This window comes from Molothrus aeneus, unplaced genomic scaffold, assembly GCF_037042795.1.
Source record: "Molothrus aeneus isolate 106 unplaced genomic scaffold, BPBGC_Maene_1.0 scaffold_43, whole genome shotgun sequence".
In the NCBI taxonomy this organism is placed as follows: domain Eukaryota; kingdom Metazoa; phylum Chordata; class Aves; order Passeriformes; family Icteridae; genus Molothrus; species Molothrus aeneus.
The window spans coordinates 1,125,163-1,139,700 of record NW_027099100.1 but is presented as its reverse complement, the minus strand read 5'-3'; the positions used below and the strand labels follow the sequence as shown (position 1 = coordinate 1,139,700).

Genomic DNA, 14,538 nt, shown 5'->3' with positions numbered 1-14,538 from the left:
GACACCACGGGCAGGATTTGGTGGCTGACAGGACCTGTCACTGCTCACTGCTCCACTGGCTGCCCATGCTGGGCAAGGGCATGGTAGCCAGCTCTAAGGCTTTAAAAGTGACCCCAGGTACAGGGAGATGTGAAAGAACAGAGAGCCTTTCCTACAAAATTCAGATTTAAAACTGCCTCCCTAGAAACTCAAAGGACGTGACTGTTTTCCATGGATGTAGAAGGGGCAGAAACTGAGCTGAGAGAACACAGACAGAACAACAAAACTAGACAGGAAAAAGCTGAAAATCAAAAGGTTTCTAGCCATTAGGTTCTGGAAAAGCTTTCCAAAATGAACAAAGAGGACATGAAAAAAGGAGCTGCCAAGATGGGCTTTGATCAGCTCATGAAATAACAACATGACTGTAACAGTCACAGCAACTGGGCTTTGTAGGCCAACTCCCCAGTGCCTGATCCCCAGAAATATTATTGTAACTCCCCAGCTCCTCCCCAGAGAGCAGTTTCTGGACTAAGCTGGCATGCAGGGCTTTGTCCAGACCCCCTGTGACCCTCCCAGCACCCTGTCCCACCCATAGCTGTGGGTACTGCTGTCATTAGGACAGCCCAGTGCTGTCCTGGGAACTGCCCAGTGTCACCTCTGCCGAGAGCACTGTCCCCAAAGGACACCCCTGGCATGAACCAGAAGGATGCCAGGGCAGCAGCTGGCACGTGCCCCAGGAAGAGGAAGGATGAGAGGGACCTGGGCAGTGGCTGCTGAGCACAGGACAGGGCACCAAGCAGGAAAGGTGACAAATGAACCACACAGGTGCACAGCCCCTAAGGGAGTGCAGGTAACAGACACATGGCTCAGACACCCCAAAGAGTCACCAAAGGCAATCACACAAAGGAATCAGCACATGGACCCTCCAAGAGTCACCAAAGGCAATCACACAAAGGAATCAGCACATGGACCCTCAAAGAGTCACCAAAGGCAATCACACAAAGGAATCAGCACATGGACCCTCAAAGAGTCACCAAAAGCAATCACACAAAGGAATCAGCACATGGACCCTCAAAGAGTCACCAAAGGCAATCACACAAAGGAATCAGCACATGGACCCTCAAAGAGTCACCAAAGGCAATCACACAAAGGAATCAGCACATGGACCCTCAAAGAGTCACCAAAGGCAATCACACAAAGGAATCAGCACATGGACCCTCAAAGAGTCACCAAAAGCAATCACACAAAGGAATCAGCACATGGACCCTCAAAGAGTCACCAAAGGCAATCACACAAAGGAATCAGCACATGGACCCTCAAAGAGTCACCAAAAGCAATCACACAAAGGAATCAGCACATGGACCCTCAAAGAGTCACCAAAAGCAATCACACAAAGGAATCAGCACATGGACCCTCAAAGAGTCACCAAAAGCAATCACACAAAGGAATCAGCACATGGACCCTCAAAGAGTCACCAAAAGCAATCACACAAAGGAATCAGCACATGGACCCTCAAAGAGTCACCAAAAGCAATCACACAAAGGAATCAGCACATGGACCCTCAAAGAGTCACCAAAGGCAATCACACAAAGGAATCAGCACATGGACCCTCAAAGAGTCACCAAAAGCAATCACACAAAGGAATCAGCACATGGACCCTCAAAGAGTCACCAAAAGCAATCACACAAAGGAATCACCATATTAGCGAAGCGTGACCAGACCTGACAACCAGTCTGCAGAAGAAATGGAGATTATGAGGGGCTGTCTCAGCACATCTCTTGCAGGAAAGGGCCCAGTGGCTGCAGGAAGCTTGAAGGAGGTGTTTGGGAATATGCAGCACTTGTTATGGGACGTTTAGCAGAACAGGAAGAGGACTGGAGGTGAAGAACAAGCACAGAGAAATACAAGGGAGAACAGGAGGCTGCTGGTCAGTGCTGGTGTGGCCAAGCCCTGGGCCTGAGTGCACATCTGCTCTGCCTCTCCCCACATTCTGTATTTACTGGGCCAGCTCACTCTGTTCAGGGCACATGTGCACAGCTGCTGGTAAAACTCAAGCTGGAATGGCCAGCAAGTAGGAATCCAAAACATGGGAAGACTCAAGAGGTGGCCCAGAGGCTGGATGAAAGGCTTGGGTGTGACCAAAGAGCCTTGGGTGTGACCAGAGAGCCTGGAAGCCCTGTTTGCTGGAGCAGAGGCTGGATGGAACGTTTGGGGGAGACCAGAGAGCCTGGAAGCCCTGTTTGCTGGAGCAGAGGCTGGATGGAAGGTTTGGGGGTGACCAGAGAGCCTGGAAGCCCTGTTTGCTGGAGCAGGCAGGAGCCCTGACTGGGCTGAGTGAGGGAAGGAGGGAAGATTTGTGCCATCCCCCAGCAAGCTGAACCCTGGTGAGCCAGAGGCAGCACCAGGCTGTGCTCCTGCCCTGTGGGCACCACCTGTGCTCAGGTGTGCACCTGGAAGGGCACTGCCCTGTCCTGCCCCGGTGGTCTGGGACCGGCTGTGTCTGCCCTGTGTTCCACATCTGGAGCCTGCACTTTGCCCTGCTGAGGGCTGCAGCTGGAGCAGGGAAAGCAGCAGCTCTGTGTGCAGGGGATTGGGAAGGGAGGATTCCTGGGGTCTTCTGATGGTTAACAAAGGCAACAGCCAGCAGAGACTTGGCTCTTTGGTTCTATCACCACATCAAGGCCAAGCATGCTCAATGAGAGGGAACAAGATGATCTTTGAGGCCCCTTCCAAGCCAAGCCTTGCTCTGACGGTGTGACACTGCACACACAGAGCTGCTGCAGCACTCTCATTTCTCACATCCCCTCTGCTGCTTTCCTGCCCCTGAGAGGAGGAGAGTGCTCAGATGGGGTCAGGCCAGGAGGGCACAGCAGAGCAGGGGCCAGGGCACAGGACTCCAGGAGTCAGGGCTGTCTCAAATGTAACAGCCCCTGGAGCATTTCACCCAGTAACTCTCCCCTACCTGGAATCCTGGTGGCTACCCAGCTTTTGGGGCAGCTGATTTTCCATGGCCTTTATCTGGCTGGAGAGCAAGGCCAGCCATGCAGCATGGCCCTCTGAGTGCCATGGGGAAGGGACAGTGTCTGATAATCTAATTCCCTGCTCCACATGTTTCTCTGTGTGCCAGGGAATTACATTATCCTGGCAAGTCTCTAAGGGGTCACACTGCATCATTGGGACTCACGTGTCACCTCCCACTATCCTACATCTCTCCAATGTCAGTTTTCTTCCCAGTCCCAAAAAAATCAGCTGCCCTTAGCAACTGCTCCCAGTCCTGCACCCTCCCTGCTGGATTCCCATCCCACAGCTCCAGCTCTGCAGCACTCCCCCACCAGTTCCTGGCCAGTGTCTTCCCCCCAAAATGAGTCCCAAGAGCCACAGGAACACAGGGAATGAGTGACAGTCACTGGGGCCTGTTGAGGGGTGTTAACTCAGGGGAGACCCAGCTGGGCTCCTCAACCCCTGTGCTCAAAGCTCCCCTAAGAAAGTCAAAGGAGCAATCCCAGCTCTTCTCCTGAGGAGAAATCCAGGAGGATTTAGAGCACAGGGGAAGAGCAGGAAGCTGTGCTGTATTTATTTTCTTAAGAAAACAGAATTCTTTGGCAAAGTGAGAGCTGAGCATGACCAGGAGAGCACAGCTTTGGAAATGGGCCCTGTACCCAGCAAGGGTCCTCTCCTTCCCCATGCAGATACAGGCAACCTGCACCCACATCCTGGGAACCACAGCATTGTGGAAGATTTCCAATAAAAATGGGAAATTGCTGCTTCCAAAGAGGGTGGTAAGCAGGCTTGGAAGTCCTGGGAGTGTTCTCCTGAAAGGTGACATGTTCCTGCACTCCTCAGAGGTGAGCACGGGATCTGAGCTTCAGCTGGTGCTCAGCACCAAACCTCTATGATGGTCACACACACCTGAGCACAGGGAACTGAGGAGTGTCAGGAATAGTGACCAAACCTCCATGGTCACACACAGCTCAGCACAGGGAACCGAGGGGAACCTGCTGGGGGTGTCAGGAATAGTGACCAAACCCCCATGGTCACACACAGCTGAGCACAGGGAACCGAGGGGAACCTGCTGGGGGTGTCAGGAATAATGACCAAAGCTCCATGGTCACACACAGGTGAGCACAGGGAACCGAGGGGTGTCAGGAATAGTGACCAAACCCCCATGGTCACACACAGGTGAGCACAGGGAACCAAGGGGAACCTGCTGGGGGTGTCAGGAATAATGACCAAAGCTCCATGGTCACACACAGCTGAGCACAGGGAACCGAGGGGTGTCAGGAATAGTGACCAAACCCCCATGGTCACACACAGGTGAGCACAGGGAACTGAGGGGAACCTGCTGGGGTATCAGGAATAGTGACCAAACCTCCATGGTCACACACAGCTCAGCACAGGGAACTGAGGGGAACCTGCTGGGGTTATCAGGAATAGTGACCAAAGCTCCATGGTCACACACAGCTGAGCACAGGGAACTGAGGGGTGTCAGGAATAGTGACCAAACCCCCATGGTCACACACAGGTGAGCACAGGGAACTGAGGGGAACCTGCTGGGGGTGTCAGGAATAGTGACCAAACCCCCATGGTCACACACACCTGAGCACAGGGAACTGAGGGGTGTCAGGAATAGTGACCAAACCCCCATGGTCACACACACCTGAGCACAGGTAGCCAAGGACACCCTTCTAGGGGTGTCAGGAATAATGACAGCAACACTTCAGCCACATCAAAATGCAGCAGAGGCCCCAGCTCTGTAAGCCCTGAACTCACACATCCCATGAGGAATCCACTGCAAGCTATTACTAGGGAATTAGATCTGCTTTTCCTACGATGCTGCCCATGGATATAAATAGAGCTGCTGAAGCCGGGTGGAGGCAGGTTTGACTTTTGAATCTGTTCTAAGGTTTGGTGTCTCCTTTTTCCACAGGTCGAGCAAACCAACCACAAATGATGGGCCTCAGTACTGCCTCTGTACCATGGAGCATCAAAACATGAACAAATCCAAAATAATCCAGTCTATCTGGCATTAATCAGGGTCAGGGCTTGATTCTGGGCAGCGGGGAGCACTAGGAGGGAGTGAGAGATGCCACACCAGTTCAAGCTTCCTGCCAAGCGTCAGACCTGCACTAAAATGTTGTGCCTGAGCAAACCCAAGCCAGCCCCAGCCCAGGGATAGAGCAGACAGAAGCCAGCACTGACGAGGCTGTATCAGTGCTTACTCACGCCAGCGCCGCGGCAACACCACGGCAGCTGGGCAGAAACCACCACCAGCACCAGGAGCTGGAGGTGCCCAGAGGCAGCATGCAGCGTGGGAGGAGGGTCAGGAGGCTGAGGAGAGGCTCCCGCAGGAGGGGAGCGAGGAGCAGGAGGCAGAGACACAGGTGAGAGCAGCGAGATCCGCAGCGACAGCACGGCAGGCCGGAGCTCCACGTGAAGCAGGGAAGCACTGGGGCACCCCTGCCCTGCTCCACAGCACCCCTGGGCAGCTCCCTGTGCTCCAGCCCACCCCACTGTGCCCCAAGGGGCTCCCCCTCCCCGTGGCTGAGCGCCCCAGGCTCCAGAGGGACCCCAGGCTGGGCAGCGCTGCTGTGTCCCCTCCCTCCATTCCATTCCATTCCATTCCATTCCATTCCATTCCATTCCATTCCATTCCATTCCATTCCATTCCATTCCTTCCCCTTGGGTAAAGGGCAGGTGTAACTGCACCCACCCCCAGACAGGGGAGAACCACCCAAATTAAACACTGTCCCAGAAGGCTCAGAGCTGAAGAAAGGAGCCCCAAAACGCAGCTCCAGTAGCAGAGGAGCAGCCCCTGCCGAGCCAGCCCCTCCGCTGCACTCACCGAGATGACTCTGTCCCCGACGCGCAGGATCCCGTCCCGGTGGGCTGCCCCTCCCTCTGCAATCCGGGAGATGAAGATGCCCTGCAGCACAGGCGGGAGGGTCACAGCAGCCCGGGCTGTCCCTGCCTGAGCCTGGCTCCCCAAACCCAGGCAGGTCTCAGTCCTCCCCCCTGCCCTGCCCCTTCCCGTCGGCTCCCCACTCCACACAAACCCTCTGCTCCCAGAGCCCCTGGCAGCAAATCCTGCCGTGGCCCAGGGCCTGGAATCTGTGCCAGGAGGGCAGCAGTGGGATTAGATGTCACTGGCAGGGATTGGGAGCCCCAGCCACCCTCCTTCTATAAAAAAGAGGGAGAGAGACTTGGACACGGGCCTGGAGTGACAGCACAAGGGGAATGGCCTCCCAGTGCCAGAGGGCAGGGATGGATGGGACATTGGGCAGGAATTGTTCCCTGGGAGGGTGTGAGGCCCTGGCACAGGGTGCCCAGAGCAGCTGTGGCTGCTCCTGGATCCCTGCAAGTGTTGAAGGCCATGGTGGGCAGGACCTGGAGCAACCTGGCACAGTGGAACCTGCCCACCACAAGGTGAGGTTTAAGGGCCCTCCAAACGCAAACCATCCTAGAATTCCGTGATTCCCTGACTTTAGAGCACCCTGCCCGGCAGAGGCTGCCCGGCTGCACGCCCAGGGATGAGGATTTGGGTCCCAGGGCTCGGACTGACCGTGTCCCCAGCCCGGTAGGGCGTGGAGCCCTTGCCGCCGGCGATGCTGAAGCCCAGCCCCTTCTCGTTGCGCATGAGGCAGGTGGAGAAGCGCTCGGCGGCCGCCTCGGGGCCCTCGGGGAAGCGCAGCCCCCCGCGCCGCTCCCGGGGGCTGTAATCGTCCTCGGGCCGCAGCGGGGTGACCGTGATGGCGTTCTCGGGCTCCACCATCCGCTCCCGCAGCACCGTCATGGACACCGAGCTGCCCGAGCCCCGCAGCGCCTCCACCGCCACGTGGTGCTCGGCACAGTGCAGGGACACGCCGTTCACCTGGGCAGGGAGAGAGACAGCGTGCTGTGAGACTGAGCCCAACCTCACACACAGTGCAGGACACGCCGTTCACCTGGGCAGGGAGAGAGACAGCGTGCTGTGAGACTGAGACACAGCCCAAACACAGCCCTGACCAACACACAGCCTGCCCTGACACAGAGCCCAACCTCACAGAGTGCAGGGACACGCCGTTCACCTGGACAGGGAGAGAGAGCCTGCTGTGAGACAGAGCCCAACTAACACAAAGCCCTGACCAACACACAGCCTGCCCTGACCAACACACACAGTGCAGGGACACGCCATTCACCTGGGCATGGGGAGAGAGAAACAATGTGCTGTGAGACACAGCCCAACAAACACAGAGACAAACAAACACAGAGCCCTGACCAACACACAGCCTGCCCTGACACAGAGCCCAGCCTCACACAGTGCAGGGACACGCTGTTCACCTGGACAGGGAGAGAGAGCCTGCTGTGAGACAGAGCCCAACTAACACAAAGCCCTGACCAACACACAGCCTGCCCTGACCAACACACACAGTGCAGGGACACGCCGTTCACCTGGGCAGGGACAGCAACAGCAAGCCGTGAGACAGAGCCCTGACCAACACAGAGCCCAATCTCACACCCAGCCCAAGCTCACACAGAATGCAGGGACACCTTGTTCACCTGGGCACGGGGAGAGACAGTGTGTCCTGACACAGAGCCCAGCAAACAGAGCCCCCACCTCACAGCCAGCCCAACCTCACACAGTGCAGGGACAGACACCGTGCCCTGACACAGAGCCCCAACAAACGTAGACACCAACAAACAAACCCTGACCAGCACACAGCCTGCCCCGACACAGAGCCCAACAAACACAGAGCCCAACAAACACAGAGCCCTGACCAACACAAGCCCAGGCTCACAGCCTGCCCCGACACAGAGCCCAACAAACACAGAGCCCTGACCTCACACAGCCTGCCCTGACGCACAGCCCTAACCTCACACACAGCCCCAACAAACACAGACTCCTGACCTCAGACCCAGCCCAACCTCACACACAGCCCAACCTTACACACAGCCCAACAAACACAGAGCCCGACCAACACACAGCCTAACAGAGAGCCAAGCAAACACAGAGCCCTGACCAACACAGAGACCAGCAAACACAGAGCCCTGACCAACACACAGCCTGCCTTGACACAGAGCCCAGACACAGAGCCCCAACCTCACACCCAGCCCAACCTGCACAGAGCCCTGACCTCAAACACAGCCTCACTTCACGCCCAGTGTCCTCTCACACTCAGGCCAACCTCACATCCAGACTCCCCTCGCACCCAACTCAACCTCACACAGCCCCAATCTCATACCCATCCCAATCCCAACCCCAGCCACTGCTGCCCGAGGGAACTGGCTCAACCCCTCACACCCCACCTGGGCCCTGCTCCCACAGGTGTGCCCAGACCTCTGGGAGGTTATCCTGCCTTCCCACAGCACCTGCTACCTGTCCCAGGCCAGGGCAGCCAAGGAAAGGCCCTTTCAGAGGAATTCCTTCCCCACAGAGAGTCCTGAATTCCCTACACCTGTATCATCCCTACAGGTAACATCCCAGACAGATAACCCCACACAGAACCATCTCCACCAACAAAACTCAGCACAATTCAACACAACTCAGGCTGACCCCTGTCCATCTTCCAGGGGGGACATGCAGCTGCTCACAGCCCTGGAACACCCCGAGCTGTCAGTGTGACAGAGCCCTGTGTGTCAGTGTGACAGTCCCTCGGTGTGGGGATGGCACAGAGCAGATCATCCCCAGGGTGGCACAAAAGGAGAACCAGGGTTCAGCCCAGCAGCCTGGGTAGTGGAAGGTGTTCCTGCCCATGGCAGGGGTGAAATGAGATGAGTGTCAAGGTCCCTTCCCACCCAAACAATCCCCATGGCTGGCTCCCTGGGTAAGAAGTTATTTACTGGGTTCACTTTTGCTCTGCCCAGGTATGTGTTCTTGTATTGTATTTATTCCCACCTGGGCCACACAACACTTCAGAGCTGGGACAGAGCAAATGCAGGAGCTTATAAAGCAACAAAAGGTTCATGGTGACATAAATTAAACAACTATCTCTGAGCCAATGGGATTTTGTTTAGCTCTTACACACCTTGGTCTAAAACATGTGTGATGCAAATCCATTCCCAATCATCTCACACCTCCCCTCCAAGCTATCAGAAGCACTTGCTTTGCCAGGAGTCAGTGCTTACCTCCAGGAGCTTGTCACCAACACGGACCCCTGCCCGAGCTGCAGGACCCTCCTCGGACACGCGGGAAATAAAGATGCCCTGGAAACAAAACCCTCTGGTCATGGAGAGCCCATTCCTTACCCCTCTGCAGTGCGGAGACCCCTCAGCCCCGGCCCCTGGCCAGTCCCGAACCCACCATGAGGGGACATGGCAGCTCAGGAGCTGGGGAGAGGGAACAGAAACCCCAAGGTGACAAGAGGGACAGGAGCCCCATGGCAGGGCTGCCCCAAGGTGCCAAGAACCCCATGGCAGGGCTACCCCAAGGTGACAAGGGGGACACAGGAACCCTACAGCAGGGCTGTCCCAAGGTGACAATAACCCCATTGCAGGGATGCCCCAAGGTGACAAGGGGGACAGGAACCCCATGGCAGGGCTGCCCCAAGGTGACAAGAGGGACTGGAACCCCATTCCAAGGCTACCCCAAGGTGACAAGAGGGACAGGAGCCCCATGGCAAGGCTGTCCCAGGTGAGCCACAAGACAAGGGAATGACACCTTAACCCTCTTCCAGTGGAACTGGAATCACAGGATGCAGCTGATGCCACCAGGTGGGGAACAACCCCATCCCCTGTGCCCCACAGCTAGGGAGGAAGCCCTGCTGCCATGGCAGCTCCAGCTCAGACCCTCTTGGTTCAGGGACAGGAGTCTGCTCCACACCACCACCACGGCTCATCCCCCATATCCTGGTGGGGTCTGTTCCATCCCACCACCACGGCTCATCCCCCATATCCTGGTGGGGTCTGCTCCATCCCACCACCATGGCTCATCCAGCTTATCCCCCATATCCTGGTGGGGTCTGCTCCATCCCACCACCATGGCTCATCCAGCTTATCCCTTATCCTGGTGGGGTCTGCTCCATCCCACCACCATGGCTCATCCCCCATATCCTGGTGGAGTCTGCTCCATCCCACCACCATGGCTCATCCAGCTCATCCCCCATATCCTGGTGGGGTCTGTTCCATCCCACCACCATGGCTCATCCCCCATATCCTGGTGGGGTCTGCTCCACACCACCACCATGGCTCATCCAGCTCATCCCCCATATCCTGGTGGGGTCTGCTCCATCCCACCACCATGGCTCATCCAGCTCATCCCCCATATCCTGGTGGGGTCTGCTCCATCCCACCACCATGGCTCATCCAGCTCATCCCCCATATCCTGGTGGGGTCTGCTCCATCCCACCACCATGGCTCATCCAGCTCACTCCCCATCCTGCTCCACCCCACCACCCTCCCTTTGGGGGCATCCAGGGCTGCTCCCACCTGCCCCAAAGCTCCCATGAGGGACACCCAGTCCCCAGCAGGAGCTGGCTCAGCAGGGACAGGGACAGTGACCGGGACAGGCCTTACCTCATCATCCCCCTTGTAGGGCGTGGAGCCCTTGCCCCCCGCGATGCTGATGCCCAGCCCGCCCGTCTGCCGCACGATGGTCAGGGTCAGCTGCAACACAAGGGACAGGGTCAGGGCACCCAGAGCCAGGCACGGCTCCTTTGCATGGCAAACAGCAGCTCTGGGTTCCTTTGCATGGCAAACAGCAGCTCTGGGTTCCTCTGCATGGCAAACTGCAGCTCTGGGCCATCTCCTGGCACAGGGGGGGCCCTGGCACCTCTGGGGAGGGGGCTGTGGGTCAGGGCACCCAGAGCCAGGCACGGCTCCTTTGCATGGCAAACAGCAGCTCTGGGCCATCTCCTGGCACTGGGAGAACTGTGACACCTGTGGGTGAGCCATGGCACCTGTGGGACACACTGGGGGGGCCGTGGCACCTGTGGGTGAGCCATGGCACCTGTGGGACACACTGTGGGGGCCATGGCACTCGTGCCTCAGAGGCAGCACCCCCACAACCCATGGAACACACCAATCCCCTCCCACAGCTGAGCCCTGAGCCAACAGTCAGCTTGCCCACAGTGGACACAGCAGAGGGAATTCCAGCACAAGGCAAACTGGGCAGGCAGTTTGGACTTGAACTGGATCACAGGACAGGGACAGTGCTCACACCACAGCCTGGCTCCACCATGGCTCCCTCTGAGTGTAATTCCAGCAGCCACTGGGGCATTCCAGGGCACCCCAGAGCAGTGTGCAGTGACAAGGATGGCACCTTGTCCAGAAGACTCGGGTGGGCACTTGGCTTTGCTGTATTAATGGAAATAACACACAAGTCCAAAAGCCCCAGATGCTCAGCTCCCCTCTGCCCCAGCTGCTCAGGATCACAGCTGAGCAATCCACAATTCTCCTCCTTCCTACCTCCCACCTCCACACACCCAGCCATGCCCACTGCCAGCAGCCGATGTGACTCAGGCTGAAGCTGTTTCTTTTAGGGACACCAGCATGAGCCATTCCCAATGCCACAGTCAGGAGAAGGAAGACAGGGAGCACGTGGTAGGACACAGGGAAAGGAACAGGACAGAGAGGACTCTCTCAGGGCCAAGGAGCTGGGGAGCTCAGTGACAGAAATGAGCACAGGCTCCTCCAGAGAACCAAACTGGCTGTCCCCCATGTCACCTCTTTGGAAACAAAGCCCAGGATGGAGAGAGGCTGCTGCAGAGATGTCAGGTGTGTCAGCTGCACATGGCCACAGCATGGGCAGCAAAGGAAGCAGGGATCACCTTCCTTAACACTTCCCTCCCAACCCTCCTTCACTTCTGCAGGGACAGAACCAACGTCTTGTGGAGCTCCATATTTGTTGTCTTATACATCAAGAGTTCTATTATCATCATGGTGCAAGGATTCCATATTGCCAGAGTTTCAATCTCCCCAATGTTTCTCGTAGGCAGCTCCTCTAAGCAGTGCCTGCTCCTGGTCCTTGCAGCAGTCATCTGACTCCAGTTCCCACCAATCCACTCTTTTATACCACTGTTCTTATTGGCTACAGCTGTGGCCTGTTAACATCAGGCCTGCTCCTAATCTTTAGTAATTGGTTCAACTGCAATCTTTAGGGGATAAGATTACATTCTACACCACCTTCATTTACCCATACTGTATCCCCCTACACATATTCTGCTAGGGTTAAAACAAAAGCCAAACCAAAACCCCCTGCAGGAAATGTGGAACAAGCTGAGGTGCTCTGCTCTGCCAGCTCCTCTGGTGCCCAGGTAACAGTAGAACACTCAGGGATCTTCCCAGGGAAATCCCTGGTTCCAGACCTGCCATCAGCTCACTGTCTCTGTGCAAGAGCCAGAAACTCAGTAAAATTCCAAGGTTTGGAATACCCAAGCAAGACAGAAATGGGGTAGTGAGGAGGCAGCACCAAGACAGCCCAACTCAAAGCAGCTCCTGACCAGACAATGCTTCTTGCATGACCCTATTAGGAGCTAACTACAAACCCCTTGTTTTTCCACCCAGACACACTGGACTCTAGGAATGCTCTGAAGACTCACATCTGTACAGTCCAAGGAGTGCTCAGACCATGCTCTCAGGCACATGGGAGGATTTTTGGGCCTGCTCTGTGCAGGGCCAGAAACTGGACTTGAGGATCCTGGTGATCAGGAAATTGTGTAATTCTATATTCTACACAAGTTTCTAAGAATGACAGCAAACCAGGGCTTCAGACAAGAATTACAGGAATTTACAGGAATTATAGCAAACCAGGGCTTCAGGCAGGGATTACAGACTGGTCTGAGAGCAGGACCCTGGTGTTTCCCAGGTCTGCTCAGTGTCTGGATCCACTGGACAGGATCATGATTTTGGAAAATGACTGAGGACTGTCTGATGTCACTGGTCACAGAAAGTCACTTGAGCTGCATGGGAAGCTGATGCTGTAAACTAACAGAAAGATATTCCATAAACCCCCTGGATTTCACAAATTCAGCAAACCAGTCTAAAAATATGGGGAAACCTGCCAGAAAAGCTAACTGGCCTGAGGAGGAAGAACCTTCTGTCCATCAATGTTCACTGAAAAGCAAAACCCCAAGGAGAAGACAGGCCAGATTAAAAATACTGAGACAACTGCAGCTTGAATTAGATATAAATACATGTAGGCTGAAAAGATTTCAAACTCCTAAGAAAATCAAACACGAGTGTGGTTTGTGGAGGTTGGTGGATGGATGTTTGAGGTCTGTGCAAACAGTAACTGATGTGAACATGAGCCTCAAGAAGAGGACCTGGATCCAGCAGCCTGGAATGGCCCCTCATGGTGCAGCTCAGGCTGTTTCTGGCTCTAAACCCTGAAGCTGTTTGCTCCCCCAAGCTCCTCTTTCCTAAGGCTGCTCTTGGGCTGCCTGGACTGCCACAAAACCACACTGAAAGCACTGAAAGCACTGAAAGCACAGCACAGAGCTGCCCCCAGCAGGGACAGCTCAGCTCCCTCCTTGCCATTGCTCCTGCCATGGATTTCATGGGGTATTTTATCCTTTTGTATTTTCCCCCAAAGGCAGGGATCCACCCACAGACCATCCAGATGATCTAATCTGTGCTGCTTCTCACCAAAACTCGCTGCTTCTCGCTCTGCAGAAAGCACAAACCTTCATGGAGAGCACAGCACGCTCCCAGGTCCTCAGCAGGGAACAGCCCTGCAGGAAAGGTGCTGCAGTGCCAGGGAAAAGTGGGGAAATTGGAAAAGCTGCTACACTTCAAGCTGCCATGTCACAGACATCTTTTATGGAAAATCCTTTCCTTAGGATTTTTCCTCCTGAGAAGCTGAGAGGCCTCAGGAACAAAATGTAAGCAATGGTTATCTGCTGCTGTGGGATGCAACAGGAACAAAATGTAAGCAATGGTTATCTGCTGCTGTGGAATGCAACAGGTGCATCTGGGATTGGGCTCATGTGGTTGTTTCTAATTAATGGCCAATCACAGCCAGCTGGCTCAGACTCTGTCCGAGCCACAATTCCTTCCTATTCTATTCTTAGCTAGCCTTCTGAGGAAATCCTTTCTTCTATTCTTTTAGTATAGTTTTAATATAATATAGGTAATGAAATAATAAATCAGCCTTCTGAAACATGGAGTCAGATCCTCGTCTCTTCCCTCATCCTCAGACCCCTGTGAACACGGTCACACTGCCATCCTTAGCCCTGGGATTCCACTGGGAACCATTCACCATCACTGGCACCAAAAACACTCAGCAGTTCCACACCCTGTGCCCTCAGTCCTGCCTGTGCCTCTTTGGGGACACACCAAACATGACCCAGGGCCACCTCAACCCAGGTCTCATTTGGCTTTTGGTGTAACTGTCTTTTAAAATGGAATCATGGAATGGTTTGTGTGAAAAATGCACGCATTTTATGATTGGCTTCTCACAAATATTCAAATGAATATTATATGTGTTGTGTTAGAAAGTAATGCTGTATTCATTCTCTTAAGTACTGTGTTAAATATAGTTTTAGGTTATAAAAATTGTTAAAATAGAAACTGTGCTATGTAGGATACGTTTTTTTAAAGAAAGAACTCACAGCGAGATAGCGGCCACAGGACACCTGAATCCTTCAG

At 55.0% G+C, this 14,538-nt stretch overlaps 1 protein-coding gene across 4 annotated transcripts in view; it reads right to left on the bottom strand.

The window, feature by feature from the left end:
* SCRIB (scribble planar cell polarity protein) overlaps nucleotides 1–14,538 on the bottom strand; it is a 141,551-nt gene that overhangs the window by 62,290 nt on the left and 64,723 nt on the right. For all 4 annotated transcript variants that reach the window (XM_066571285.1, XM_066571286.1, XM_066571287.1 and 1 more), the window contains exons 17-20: nucleotides 10,468–10,557; nucleotides 9,082–9,159; nucleotides 6,539–6,847; nucleotides 5,822–5,902 (exon numbers count right to left, since the gene is read on the bottom strand). In XM_066571285.1, the coding sequence (XP_066427382.1) occupies nucleotides 5,822–5,902; nucleotides 6,539–6,847; nucleotides 9,082–9,159; nucleotides 10,468–10,557 (558 nt within the window). The remainder of the gene's footprint in view (nucleotides 1–5,821; nucleotides 5,903–6,538; nucleotides 6,848–9,081; nucleotides 9,160–10,467; nucleotides 10,558–14,538) is intronic.